The following is a 14,993-nucleotide window of genomic DNA, read 5'->3' as shown; positions in this document are numbered from 1 at the left end:
GCATGTATGGAATGATAAAATTTAAATAGATTTTTTAAATACCACCGATATTCTCAATTTCTTATATTTCAAATATAAAAAAAACTTCAAAGAGGCTAAAGACCTAGGTATACAGAGGTCATCATTAAAGTAGATTGTCAGGATTGCTTTAGATAAAAATTGTACATTTTTACTTATACAAAGTCCCACCAATATGAGGGTCATGCTTTTTCTTCCCAAAGGAAACGCTACCTACTCATAACATGATAATGATTACTCCTCTGCAGTTTCAATACATTGAATTTTTCTTCCTGGAAACCATGTTCTAGTTTTTGTTCTGTTTTTAAAAAATTAATACGTATTAACTTTTTACATTAATGGAGTTCAGTGTGGCATTTCCATACCTGTGCACAACGTGCCCTGTTAAAAATCCCGTGTATGCCCTTTATCCTCCCCCTAAAATTTCTCCATATGCCTGCTATTCACCAGTCTACTTTCAAGTTGACTGTTTACAGATTCCATGTATGAGACAGACCATCTTCTTGTTTGAAATTTTGAAACATCATATGTTATATATAGCACTTTTGCCAAAAGTAGTATGTTTAATTACTTTTTGGTCTTGATAATTTTTGTCTGGTTTATTAATTTTAATGACCTTACCAAGTGCCAGTGTCTAGCTACATCACATTATATAAACAAACATTACAAAAGCTCACACACACACACACATTCGTACAGCAGACACATATGGATAGACACTCACATACTCACATGTGACACTGTGCAATGGGTAAAATCCTTAGAATAACACCTGAAGAAAAGTTAATTTAAGTGTTGTCTTTGCAAAAAGGAGGAGTGAAAATGTTACATTTATTGATAAAATAGATTTTTGTGATTTTTAAGAAAAACACTCTTCTTGTAAAATGTCAACACTGGGTAAGGCTAAATGCAATGATATGTGTTTTTTTTTCAGCTTTAATTGAGTTTATTGGTACATTTTAGGGATCCGGTACAGTTACATTCATTGTTGGGATCTCGTACCTCTACACAACAGGTCTTGGTTCCCAATTTTTCCCCTTGTCCCTGTCCTCCCTTCACCCCCTCCTCCCCTCCCCATCTACAAACACTTTATTTCCATCTTTTCTTTATCTCACATTTTTTTCTTTTCCCTTATTACCCTTCCCCTACCCATCCCACCTTCCCTACACCTTTAGCTCCTTTCTTCCCATTTCTCAATGTCAGGAATCTTATTAGGATCTTCTGTATTATTGCAGATTATTATTGAAGATATACTCCTAAGTGAAATAAATAAGGCACACATGTGTGAATACCGAATAATCTCTCTGGTATGTGTTTATTTGTTCTCTTTCTCTTCTGCCTTTTCAGTTTTCATTACGTCACAGAAAAACATGCAGGCTAGTGTTTAGTCTTGGGATCTGCTATCCTCTCCACCTGCTCTCTTGTGGCATAGTCAAGTACAGGGGGAAAAGTGCCAGCTAAAGATGTGCTCTATAGACAGGGAAGGGAACAGTAAAAACAGCTGGCCATACACCTTTGCAGCTTGCCAAATTCTGGATACAGAATTACAGATCATCTTTCAAGGTGAGCAGCAGAAGATGACTCTTAGGCTAGAGAATATCCCTGGACCCCAGGGTCAGGGTTAGACATAAGCAGAATGAAAATTGCACCACTTTCGGAGCATAAGAGTGGGAAACATCTGAAGATGATGATTATTGTTGTGGAGTTTGGGGGGGTTGTTTTTTGGTTTTTGGTTTTTAGGTGGGTTTTTTTGTTTGTTTGTTTGTTTGGGTTTTTTTTTTTTTTTTTTGGCCTAACTGGGGATCGAACCCAGGTCCTTGAACTTGCTAGGCAGGCGCTGCACCACTGGGCTAAATCTCCGGTCCCTGAAGATGATGATTATGCAAGCCCCACACAACTGACAGCTCTGCTCACATTCCTCATGTCTCATCTCTAGCCCCCAAAAGGCACTGTAGACAAACACCTGTCACTACTGACAAAAGGTACAATGGCAGACTTCAGATTACCTGAGTGCCAACACTGAGGTAGGACATTCAGATCTTGGCCGGGTGTGGCAGAAATAAGTGGGAGCTCTGTTCTCGGAGAACACAGAAAGATAAAGCACCTGGCTCCTGTGCAGAGATGCTGGCTGCTGAGCTGTGTCAGGGCTGCTGCCTCCTGACCTGGGCGAGGCTGGGGGAGCGGCCAGAGGTAGCCTATTTGCAGGCTCTGCGGCCCTTGGGCTTCAATATCCAAAGCCTCTCATTTATCAAGATTTCTGTCTCATGTGATTACGGGGCGGTGCAGATCCACGGGGAGCAAGCCTGAGAGAGGAAGAACTCGGCTTTTACCGATTCTCTCACCTGCAGAGCCCAAGGGATGCCATCTTCCTTCCTCTACTGTTTCATTTTGACTCACGTGCATTTCAAGTACCTTTGCCATCCTTTGTTAAGGTCTATTTTTCCTTAACCCGATCCTAACAAGGACGAATGACCGAAACCACATTTAGTTTTGCAAACATATACTTTATGTCGCTAAACATACTGTATTCCCTCAACAAATATGTGCGACAATATGATCAATGCTTGCTAAAAGTAAAAACTCAGATGTTTGATACTATTGATGGTTTGTAGAACCTTGTTTCTGTTTGTGAACATTACATATTATATTATACATCGTATACTACAGATGGTACGTATTGTATTTCACTTCTGTATATCATACTAAAGTTACTAATATAATCTAAAATTTTATGCAAAAGGCATTTTACTATTGTTTTTAAGAGCTTTATTGAAATTAGCAAGCAGTAACTATATATTAAAACTGTTCAAATTTTTATGTCTTTTCATACATATGTAGATAAATCACACACACACACACACACACACACACACACACACACACACACACATATATATGTATATCCACACATCTGAGTATTCTTCATGTGACCAAAATATGTATTTGTGTACAGGAAGACGTGCATATAGATATGTACCTTGATATTTACTCATGAGTATATGTATATGTATAGATAGATAGATGTAAATATATACATGTGTATACAAAGATATATGAGAAAGTTCATCACCAAAACTAATGACACATCTATTCTCTGTAAATTTTGTATGTATCTTCTAACTCCTTGTATATTCATTGAGCACATTTGCTTTGAGATTTGCCCATTGCCTTGCATTAGTTCATTACCTTTTCTTACTGAGTAGTTTTCCATTGTTTGGATGTTCCGTGCTTTGCTTCTCTATTTCACTGTGAAGACTGAATTGAGTTGTTTCCAGTTTTTGCTGATCCCCAGTGTGACTGCTGTGGACGTTTGTGTCCAAATCTATGGATAGACATATGTCTTCATTTCTCTTGGGTAAATGCTGCTTGGTGAAAGGAATGATGCAGATGTGTCATAACCAGATCCAGAAAGGGCTAGCATGTTCTCCAAGGCAGTTCGTCTTTTAAATATGATCAGGGGCATTATATGAGAAGTCTAGTTCCTCAACATCCTTGCGTCCTTCAGATTTGTTAGTCTTTGGGGGAGGGGCGGGGGGAACCGGGGATTGAACTCAGGACCTTGTGCTTAACAGGCAGGCCCTGGAACCACTGAGCTAAATCCCCGGCCCCTTGTTAGTCTTTCTTAATTATAACCTTTCTAGAAGTGTACGTTCATGGTTACTGTGGCTGTCGATTGCATTTTCTAGTGACAGATGGGGCTGAGCACTTTTACAGGGGCTTATTTGCTATCTGTATTTCTGCTCAAATATTTGCTATTTTTAAATTTTTGCCACATAATATTGTACATATGTATGAGTACAGTGTGATGCTTTCATTCATGGGTCCATGGTATCTGTACCAACGTAAACATTTATAATTCTTCTGTGGTAATAAAATTCCCTGTGAGAAGAGAGTGTCAGAACTACAAGATAGATAAGGTGATGGAAGGTGAACATCTATTCATCACTACCTGAAAAAACACAAGAATTCAGGGAAAATGGACCCAACAGTTGCTAGATGGCACAAAGAAGTCTAAACTAAGATCAATAGGAATTAAAAAGACTTTAGAAGACAGCAGAAATGGCACAGACATATGTTTACAGGTACCATAGAATATTTTCAAATACAGTAAAAGAATTCAACATGCGGAAAAGTGAAACATATAGAAACCTGAAGAGGCTGCCCAAAAAGAGCTGCACAGGACCACCCAGCTGGTGAGCCCAGATCTTGGGGAACAGCAGTGTGGGTGTGGACCAGAGCAACGTGACTGCAGCAGATTCCAGCCAGGGCCCCACCCTGACCCCAGTGGTTTGGGCACACAGGCCTCAGCCAAGGGCCCACCTTGAAAATAGCTACACAGGTGCACTAGCAAAAGCCAGGGGCTTGCCCCAATAACACAAATGCATGGAGACCCTAGCCAGAAGCTTACTCAGACAACAGGAACTGGGGTGCACAGTCCCCAGCCTAAAGCCCACCCAAGCAACATCTACATAGGGGCCCCAGCAAGAGGCACACCTAGATACCATCCCAAGTGTGCACAGGTCCCAGCCAAAAGCCTGCCCAGGCAACAGGTCAGCTCAGGGATGCAGAAGGCCACCATTCTGAACTCAGACATTGGTGTACAGGTGAGCAGCAGAGACAAGGATGCTTGGTGGCTCGCTGAAAATTGAAGACCACTGGGTGAGCAAAGAGTTGTCTCAACAAAGGTACAGTAGGCTGAGTCTGTAGAAATGAGAAGACATGTAAATAAGTCTCCAAACCAGACATCCAGATCGCCTAAGGCAACCCCAAAGAGGAATGGGATGGAACAATCTGATACTCAACCACCTGGACTCCCTGTCAAATCTGCATTGATGTGTTTAGAAATGAAAAAGGAGAAAATCACAACAGACACTCGTAGCATCCAGAGTTTTATAAGTAACTACTTTGGAAACTTATACTCCGCTAAACTGGAGAATTTCTAAAAGAAATGAGTAGATTTCTAGATGCATATGAGTTCCCAAAATTTAATCAAGATGATTATAAAAATGAACAGCTCAATTACAGACAATGAAATTGAGGCAGTAATAAAAAATCTACTAAATAAGAAAAGATTAAGGCCTGATTGATTTAGCACTGAAATCCCAAGAACTTTAGAAAAGATCTAATGCTGATACACCTCAGAATTTTCAATGAAATTGAAAGAGAAGGAGTACTGTCCAACTCATTCCCAAAAGGTAACACTACCCTGATACCAAAACCAGAAAAGGGTTATGAAAAAAAGAAATCATAGACCAATTTTTCTATAAAACATTGATATAAAAATTGAGCTTATACTCTTAAGTAAAATAAATGTCACACATGTGTAAAACTCAAATATTTCTCTGGTGTGAAAATCTATAATTGTAAATAAGATCGTAATGATATAATCGACAATGTGTAATAGGAATAAAAGGGCTAAAGGTGTAGGGGAAGTGGGAAGGGTAGGGAAAAGGAAACAAGGGAAAAGAAAAAGTATGAGAAAATGAAAATAAAGTTTTTGTGAATAGGGAAGGGAGGAGGAGGTGAAGGGAGGGCAGGGGTATAGGGAAAAAATGAGAACCAAGACCATTCATGTAAAGGCACAAGATTCCAATGATGAATGTAACTGTACTGTATACCTAAAATGTACCAATAAACTTAATGAAAAAAATTCTCAACAAGGTATTAGTGAACAGAATGTAGCATATCATCAAGAATATTGTACATCATGATCAAGTTGGCTTCATCCTCATGATGCAAGAATAGTTCCACAGGCATAAAATTAATAAATGTAATACATCATGTAAACAGAAGCAAGGGAAATATCCACATGATTGTTTGATTAGATTCATACGAATGCTTTGATAAAATCCATTTATGATAAATATCCTGAAGAAAAAGTAGGTATAGAATGACCGTATCTCAGTTTGATCAAAGCCATTAATAACAAACCTATGCTTCCATCAGACTAAATGGGAAAAAGCTGAAATCTTTCCCCTAAAGTCAGGTACAAGAAAAGATTGTCCAGCCCACTCTTGCCACTTCTGTTCCATATAATTCAAAAGTTTACTTTGAGTTTACTGGTACGTTGAAAGAATATAAAACTTCTGATGTCACATGTTTTTCCTCAGTGGTCCTGAATTGGCCCCTGCACCATAGTTTTTCAGTACTGCATGGAATTAATAAAACTGTACGTACTCAAGAAAAAAATAAACTTTAGCCAGTGCTCTCTGGGAAGAGAAATAAGAGATACACAAAACGGGAAAAAGTTAAGATATTCATATTTACAGATGACATAATCTAATACAGAGAAAACCCCAAAATACCACCAAAACATTACCAAAATTATTCTTACTAATGAGTATTATTAATATTCGTAGTTATTGCTAATAATTTCTGCAAAGTCCCAGGATACAATATCAATGCACAAACATCAAGGCCATTCCTGTACATCACAAGAACACAAAGAGAAAGAAATCAAGAAAACAATATCATTCGCAATCGTTTCAAAATCAATTAAATACCTAAGTATTAATTTAAGCAAGGAAGGGAAAGCCCTCTACAATAAGAACTGTGATCTAAGGGGACACAAGTAAATGGAAAGACAAACTTGTCCTTCAGTAGGGAGAACCAATACATGAAGTACAAAGTTGAAATGTACTTAGCCTTTGTATTATCATCTGGTCATTTCGATGAACTCGGTGACGGAAGAGTCAAGCACTCTAACACACCAGTGTATCTGTCAGTGTGGCCTGCTCTGTAAGTCTCAATTTGAAGTGGAAGGCATATCACAGAGTGGAAGACACCCTACTGAAGAGCTTCCTTAACCCTTCTTTCATATCTCTGTTCCTCAGACTGTAGATAAAGGGGTTGGTTATTTGAGGGACCACAGAATACAGCATGGAAGCCATAGCAGTTTTTCTGGAGGAGTCTGTAACTGCACAATTGATGTAGACACCCACTCCTGTCCCATAGAACAGGGAGACAACTGTCAGGTGAGACGCACAGGTTGAAAAGGCTTTTGACCTGCCTTTAACTGATGGAACCCTCAAAACAGAGAAGACAATTTGAGCGTACAACAAAACGATTCCACAGAGAGGAACGCCACCAAATATGAAAGCTGCAACAGATAGGAGGACGTTATTGATGAGGGCATCAGAACAGGCGAGTTTGATGATTTGAGCAACTTCACAGAAGAAGAGGGGGATTTCCAGATCTGTGCAGAAGGACAGCCGCAGCACTGACAGGGCAAGCAAGAGGGCATTCAGAGTACTAATGGGCAAGGAAAGTAGAACCAGCAGAGCACAGAGGCGGGGGTTCATGACTACTGTGTATTTCAGGGGGTGACAGATGGCCACATAGCGGTCATAAGCCATTGCTGCCAGGAGACAATTTTCCAAACCAGCAAAAAACAAAACAAAGCAGGCCTGAGTAAGGCAGCCTGTGTAGGTGATGCTCTGATCCTGTGCTTGGATGTTCACCAGCATTTTTGGAATGGTAGTGGTGCTCATACAGATGTCAGTGAAGGACAGGTTGGAAAGGAAGAAGTACATGGGGATGTGGAGGTGGGAGTCAGAGCTGATGGCCAGGATGATGAGCAGGTTTCCCAGGATGGTGACCAGGTACATGGACAGGAACAGGCTGAAGATGAGTGTGTGCAGTGCTGGATCATCTGTTATTCCCAGAAGAAAAAAATGTGCAACATCTGTTTGGTTTATAGCTTCCATGTTGCATCCGATGAAAATATGGAATGAAATAATGTGTTAGCACCATCAGCAGCATCATGGGGAACATGTAGAAATACAAGTTGTTTGACCCATAACCAAACTTATTCATCATAAACTCTGGTGATGGGGCCAGCAGTGAATGTGACAATAAACCCTCTGGATGACCTAGATATGCTGAAATGGGAACGTAAGTCCATTCAATGGCCAAACTATCACATGGCTAGTATGAACTCAAGTGACATGCAAATATTTTCCTCTGCTAGGTTATACCTCCATCCACCTTCCTGCACTCCTTTACCCTCCACTCCCCCTATTGAAGCACATTTTTATTGCATATCAACTTTATTTCATTCCTTGGGCTCGGTATTTCCAATTAGAAATATCCCACACCTTACACAAGCCAAAGATGAGAGTGCAGTTATGAAATCTGTCTTCTGATGCAATGATTCCCTAATCTGACTTCCCTTAGAAAACCACAAGGTTGTGTCAAATTACACATAGGTGATCTTTTGCTTTCATCCCCATTTACCTAAGAGAATTCTTAGGTAGAGCGAGGTTACATCATGGATATGAAATAAACAGTACTTGGCAAAACCCACCTTTGACCTCAGCCATACTAATTGCTGATTTAATCCTCTGGATCTTGCACTGTTAATGCTTCTGGATACTGAGGCAGGGAGCTGGAAAGACTTTGAAGTAACAACTTGGCAAGAAACAAGCAGGCAATTACAGTTCCAGGCAATAATGAAAGAAAGAAAGTGGATGTTTAATCAAAGAGGCACTGGCTACACTCCTTCAGATAAGATAGCAGACTTCCTGGGAAGACTGGAGAAGCCCATACAAGTAACTAAACTCCACTCCAACCATAGACCCTTGAACCTTTAAGACTTTAATGACTAATGATATTCTTTGAACACTTCATAAGAGTCAAATGTCTCCTTTGTTCTGGACTCCATCTTTGTAATAAATTTTCACTTCATTTTCTCTTCAGACCTAGTGTCATACGGTTTCAATCTTACACAAAATGATTACCTACACTAACTGGTGACAATTAAGACAGAATTATCATTGCTCACTGATAATTCAGATCTCACCATTTATTAATATTTTCCTCTAGTCTTTTTCCTTCTTCAGGCTATGTCCATCTCTACCTATGAAATTAGTTGCAGCATATTTTTTACATCTCTCCAGTGGACCTGAACAAAGATTACAGAAGGTTACCTCTCAACTTGAAGTTCATAAGACTCTTCTGCAAACTACATGCGAACTTCCTTAGCAATTTATAAGATGTGGAATATCGTTTCTAAAGCATGTAAATAAGAGAAGTAGTGACATACATAGACTTCTAAAAAATTATTTGTTCATATTCAGAAAACAGAAACTTACAAGAAAACATAGATTTGTAAGATAACTGAAGATAATCAGGATGCTACTAGGAATGTCATGGCAGAACAACGGTCTCTTTCTTCAAAGATATAAAAAGGAGGCTCCAACATCATTTGTCATTTGTCGCAAAACTGGAATCACACACGCTGAATGTGACCCAGGCCTTAACACATGCTTTCACAACGGGGAAAATCTTCAAGGGTATGAGAATCTAGACCTCGTATTTGTACAAGAATAATGTGATTCCCCTTTTATTGCAGTAATCATTTTTCATTTTATGCCTTCCGTAGATACATTTTATTCAATTATTTTATATAGATTTGGAAAGGAGCTACGGGCATATTGTACAATGAGAAACAAAAAGATGAAAACACCCAGCACAGATATCAGTGCACGGAACATTTATGCTCATATTTCCTATTGGTTTATTTTTGTGTTGTCTTGTACTGATATACAGGAAACTATTCATTCTTCATAAAGAAACAATGTACCAAAGCAACTGAGGAAAGCAAAAAGAAAAAGAGCACTGCTAGCATAATAAATTAAAATCCTAGGAAAGTGTTTATGTCTTTCAACTACCTTTGGGTAGGATTGTCATGGTGGAAAAATCAGAAAGGAAGCATCAATAATACCAGTATTTACTTGGCATAGATATAAAATGTGTAGCAACTAGGGTGAAATAAATAATAAATAAATTAGATACATGAGTCATGTCTTACCTCACTTCCAAAGCATTAAGTATGGGACTTTGTTACCTGGTTGACTTAAAAAAAAAAAAGCGATGCTCAACATCTCACCTGGGTATTGCAAATGGAGATGTGTTCTCCAGAAGGACAGGTAAGCTGAATGAGTCACCACCACACTTCTGGTCAACAAAGATCATCTTTAGCAGAAGGCTCAGGTGTTTTCTTCCTGACTGAGCAGGACTGTGAGGGAAGTGGTCACAGGCTGACTTCTACAGTCTCTGGATCCCCAGGAGCTCAATATCCAAAGCTCCTCATTATACCAGTTATTTTACTATTCTTCTGCTCCCAGAAGTGCATATCCTTAAAGATCAATTCCATAGAAGTCAAGAATTTCCTGACCCATGGGAAGATGTTTGCATCCCTTATTTCTCAGCATTTTTTCTGTTCATCTTCATTCCCCATTTACCTTTTAGTTACACATGAATCCTTGTGTAATGAGTAGTATAAAAATCTAATTCTGGTTTTAACTTACTGATCATTTGTACTTCTTCATTTGAGAAGTGCCTACACACGTGAATTACCCATTTTTATGAGATTCCTTTTCAATCCCTCCACTATTGTTGCAATGCACATTTTACATTAGAAGATTTTGGCTTCAAACTATGATTCTTCCTGTGTCACTGAGGTGTTAATTTGATTATGAAATCATCCAAAGGCAGGTTTTACCATCCTCAATATTTTTGGTCATATTTTTGTCATATTTAACAGCTGGAGATGGTATTCCTTGTTGACATTCTTTTGAAAGCCTTTTAGACTTCAGAACATCAGTATTTTCATGTGTTCTCCACTAATTCACAAAGTTTCTTCTATAAGAATATACAAAGTATAATATATAAGAATATAAGAATAATTTACTATATATAGCAGTATCATAATTACCACTCTTTCTCAATTTAACCAAAGCAGTAATATAAGATAAAATGAGCAAAGACATCATGGTACTTATAAAATAGTGTATGTTTTTTCATATAGCACAAAGAAAATTATCTTAATATGTAAAAAATAAGATAAAAATTTCCAAGTACTGAAAAGAAACCACAACATAATATGACAAGTGAGAAGATAGGAGGATCTATGGAGTTTTCTACATGAGGAAGTTAGAACTTGCACCCTCCAGACATTGAGGATTTGATGTCTTAGGAGGACGTAAGTTATCAGGGCAGAAAAGCTGCCTTACTTTAAAAAAAAAGATTTGTAAGATAACTGAAGATAATCAGGATGCTACTAGGAATGTCATGGCAGAACAACGGTCTCTTTCTTCAAAGATATAAAAAGGAGGCTCCAACATCATTTGTCATTTGTCGCAAAACTGGAATCACACATGCTGAATGTGACCCAGGCCTTAACACATGCTTTCACAACGGGGAAAATCTTCAAGGGTATGAGAATCTAGACCTCGTATTTGTACAAGAATAATGTGATTCCCCTTTTATTGCAGTAATCATTTTTCATTTTATGCCTTCCGTAGATACATTTTATTCAATTATTTTATATAGATTTGGAAAGGAGCTACGGGCATATTGTACAATGAGAAACAAAAAGATGAAAACACCCAGCACAGATATCAGTGCACGGAACATTTATGCTCATATTTCCTATTGGTTTATTTTTGTGTTGTCTTGTACTGATATACAGGAAACTATTCATTCTTCATAAAGAAACAATGTACCAAAGCAACTGAGGAAAGCAAAAAGAAAAAGAGCACTGCTAGCATAATAAATTAAAATCCTAGGAAAGTGTTTATGTCTTTCAACTACCTTTGGGTAGGATTGTCATGGTGGAAAAATCAGAAAGGAAGCATCAATAATACCAGTATTTACTTGGCATAGATATAAAATGTGTAGCAACTAGGGTGAAATAAATAATAAATAAATTAGATACATGAGTCATGTCTTACCTCACTTCCAAAGCATTAAGTATGGGACTTTGTTACCTGGTTGACTTAAAAAAAAAAAAGCGATGCTCAACATCTCACCTGGGTATTGCAAATGGAGATGTGTTCTCCAGAAGGACAGGTAAGCTGAATGAGTCACCACCACACTTCTGGTCAACAAAGATCATCTTTAGCAGAAGGCTCAGGTGTTTTCTTCCTGACTGAGCAGGACTGTGAGGGAAGTGGTCACAGGCTGACTTCTACAGTCTCTGGATCCCCAGGAGCTCAATATCCAAAGCTCCTCATTATACCAGTTATTTTACTATTCTTCTGCTCCCAGAAGTGCATATCCTTAAAGATCAATTCCATAGAAGTCAAGAATTTCCTGACCCATGGGAAGATGTTTGCATCCCTTATTTCTCAGCATTTTTTCTGTTCATCTTCATTCCCCATTTACCTTTTAGTTACACATGAATCCTTGTGTAATGAGTAGTATAAAAATCTAATTCTGGTTTTAACTTACTGATCATTTGTACTTCTTCATTTGAGAAGTGCCTACACACGTGAATTACCCATTTTTATGAGATTCCTTTTCAATCCCTCCACTATTGTTGCAATGCACATTTTACATTAGAAGATTTTGGCTTCAAACTATGATTCTTCCTGTGTCACTGAGGTGTTAATTTGATTATGAAATCATCCAAAGGCAGGTTTTACCATCCTCAATATTTTTGGTCATATTTTTGTCATATTTAACAGCTGGAGATGGTATTCCTTGTTGACATTCTTTTGAAAGCCTTTTAGACTTCAGAACATCAGTATTTTCATGTGTTCTCCACTAATTCACAAAGTTTCTTCTATAAGAATATACAAAGTATAATATATAAGAATATAAGAATAATTTACTATATATAGCAGTATCATAATTACCACTCTTTCTCAATTTAACCAAAGCAGTAATATAAGATAAAATGAGCAAAGACATCATGGTACTTATAAAATAGTGTATGTTTTTTCATATAGCACAAAGAAAATTATCTTAATATGTAAAAAATAAGATAAAAATTTCCAAGTACTGAAAAGAAACCACAACATAATATGACAAGTGAGAAGATAGGAGGATCTATGGAGTTTTCTACATGAGGAAGTTAGAACTTGCACCCTCCAGACATTGAGGATTTGATGTCTTAGGAGGACGTAAGTTATCAGGGCAGAAAAGCTGCCTTACTTTAAAAAAAATAAGTGACTTCAAGGGGTGAGCACTGCCTAGATTGAGAAGGTAGATTTAGAAAACTTGAAAGTTTCAGGAAAGCCTCCAAGGAAGAAATGAACCACACTCACTGATTGTGATAGAACTTTTGTAAATAATCTAAAAACCTACAAAATGTTAGGAAAATGTAGAATGACTTCTGCTGTCTCTAACAGCAATCTGTTCTGTTCAGTTCAAAATTAACAGACCCCAGAGGCATTAACCACAGAATGATATATTTGGCCTCACCCTGAGATAACAGGGCACAATAAGACCCAAACTCCAAGATTTTGTAAACTACATGATTGTAAAAGTGTCAAGGTGAAAATAACCATTGTTAACTTTGCCTTTCTGACCCTGAACAACACTTTCCATGGGCTAGAATAGATAGCTAGATGAATCCTAAAGATAAACTCCCTAATTACAAAGAATTGCTACATCTGGGTTAAAAGTTAACTGTCTTGTGACTGTGATTTGTACACTGGCGATTGTAAACTAAGGAAATGCAATGTTACCACCTGAATGAGATCATGGCTGTGAAATCCTATAAAAGAAGAAGCTGTAACCCAGTATGGGGCAGATCACTGGCACTGTTCTTAGTGCAATCAGCCGTTTGCTGGCAAAATAAACCTTTTGTTATTTTACTTCCATTCTGCATCTCTGTGTGTCACTTACCACCAATTCTTTCTGCAACAGTTGCTTAGTGGATGGGTTTGCAGTCTTTGCCACATTACCCAGCAGGAGAAATCAGTGAGTGAACAGTTAGGAAAAGTCTTGATGTGGATGTGAGGGCAACTGTAAACTCCACTGATGAGTAAGCAGGCTGAAGCTTCATTGGGTTGACCTCAGAATAATATGGGAGCAAAGGATAAGAGGAGAGAGAGTACATACCATCTTCCTTAAAGAGTTTTGCTACAAAACGTGGGAAGAAATGAGGCTGAACATAATGGAGTGCTCCAGACAAATTTTTTAGGTTGCTTTTTTTTTTTAATATACGTACACCAGACCTCAGCACAAATGATCCAAATAAATGATAGAAAATGTCAACAGATGAGAGTTATTCTAAAGCCATTGCCTTAAGTAGCCAAGAGTGAGTGATTTCTTTTTAAATATTTTAATAAATTAATTGTATTCATATATTTTAAATATAAATATTGATCATATTCATCATAGGGAATTTCTACCTGTGCATGATGTATCTCAATACTTCTTTTTTTTACCATTCCCCTCCCCTCCTTTCAACCCCTCTCCCCCCCATTGTTTCCATTTTTTCTCTTCTCTTTTTTCTTTTCCTTTCCTTCCTTCCCCTCCTCTCACCCTACTTCCCCCTCCCATCTGAACATTTTCTTCCCATTTCACAATATCTATTATATATTTGGTCCTTATTTATGCTTTCAGTTTCTCATAGAAGCTGCAATATTTATACAAGTGTGTCTGATTTATTTCACTTAAGAGTATTGTCTCATGGTTCATCTATTTACCTAGAAACATTCTAAGTTTATAACTCTTTATGGCTGAATGGTACTCCATTGCATAAAAAAAAAAACACATCTTTATTCATTCATCAATAGATGGGCTTTTGGGCTGTTTCCAAGGTTTAGGTGTTACAAACTGTGCTGCTGTAAACATGAATACATATATCACTATGGTATGATGCTTTTAATTCTTTTGGAAAGATACCAAGAAGGGGAATATCTGGGTCAAATGCAACCTATAGCTTTAGTTTTGAGGAACCCCTACAGTTATTTCCAAAGTGGTTGCACCAATCTACACTCCCACCAACAATGAAGAAGGGTTCCTTTCTCTTCAAAGTCCCCCAGAATTTGTTGATTGCTTGATAATAATCATTCTTTCTTGGATAAGATAAAGTCTGTGTTGTTTTCATTTGGGTCTCTCAAATGAGAAGTTGCTGCAGTCTGCCTGGCAGAAAGGTCCATGGAGGGAGAAGGGTGGGGGATGAAGAAAAGACAAAGAGATACGAAAAGCTGGGGCCAGCTGGAATCTTCTTCCTGATA

General features: G+C 37.9%; 1 protein-coding gene across 1 annotated transcript; it reads right to left on the bottom strand.

Annotated features, from left to right (window-relative positions):
- Positions 1-6,785: 6,785 nt before the first annotated feature.
- LOC104850821 (olfactory receptor 7G2) lies at positions 6,786-7,724 on the bottom strand. Its single transcript, XM_010607913.1, has one exon. The coding sequence runs from the start codon at positions 7,722-7,724 to the stop codon at positions 6,786-6,788; it is 939 nt and encodes a 312-aa protein (XP_010606215.1).
- Between the last annotated feature and the right edge of the window lie 7,269 nt (positions 7,725-14,993).

This window comes from Fukomys damarensis, unplaced genomic scaffold (assembly GCF_012274545.1).
Source record: "Fukomys damarensis isolate Sample0158 unplaced genomic scaffold, DMR_v1.0_HiC HiC_scaffold_37, whole genome shotgun sequence".
Classification (NCBI taxonomy): Eukaryota; Metazoa; Chordata; class Mammalia; order Rodentia; family Bathyergidae; genus Fukomys; species Fukomys damarensis.
Note: the sequence above shows the minus strand (reverse complement) of the source record. Positions and strands in the feature narration are given on the sequence as shown.

What these genes read in the sequence shown, in the direction of transcription:
- LOC104850821 (XM_010607913.1), bottom strand. Translation starts at nt 7,724, where the DNA reads ATGGAAGCTATAAACCAAACAGATGTTGCACATTTTTTTCTTCTGGGA.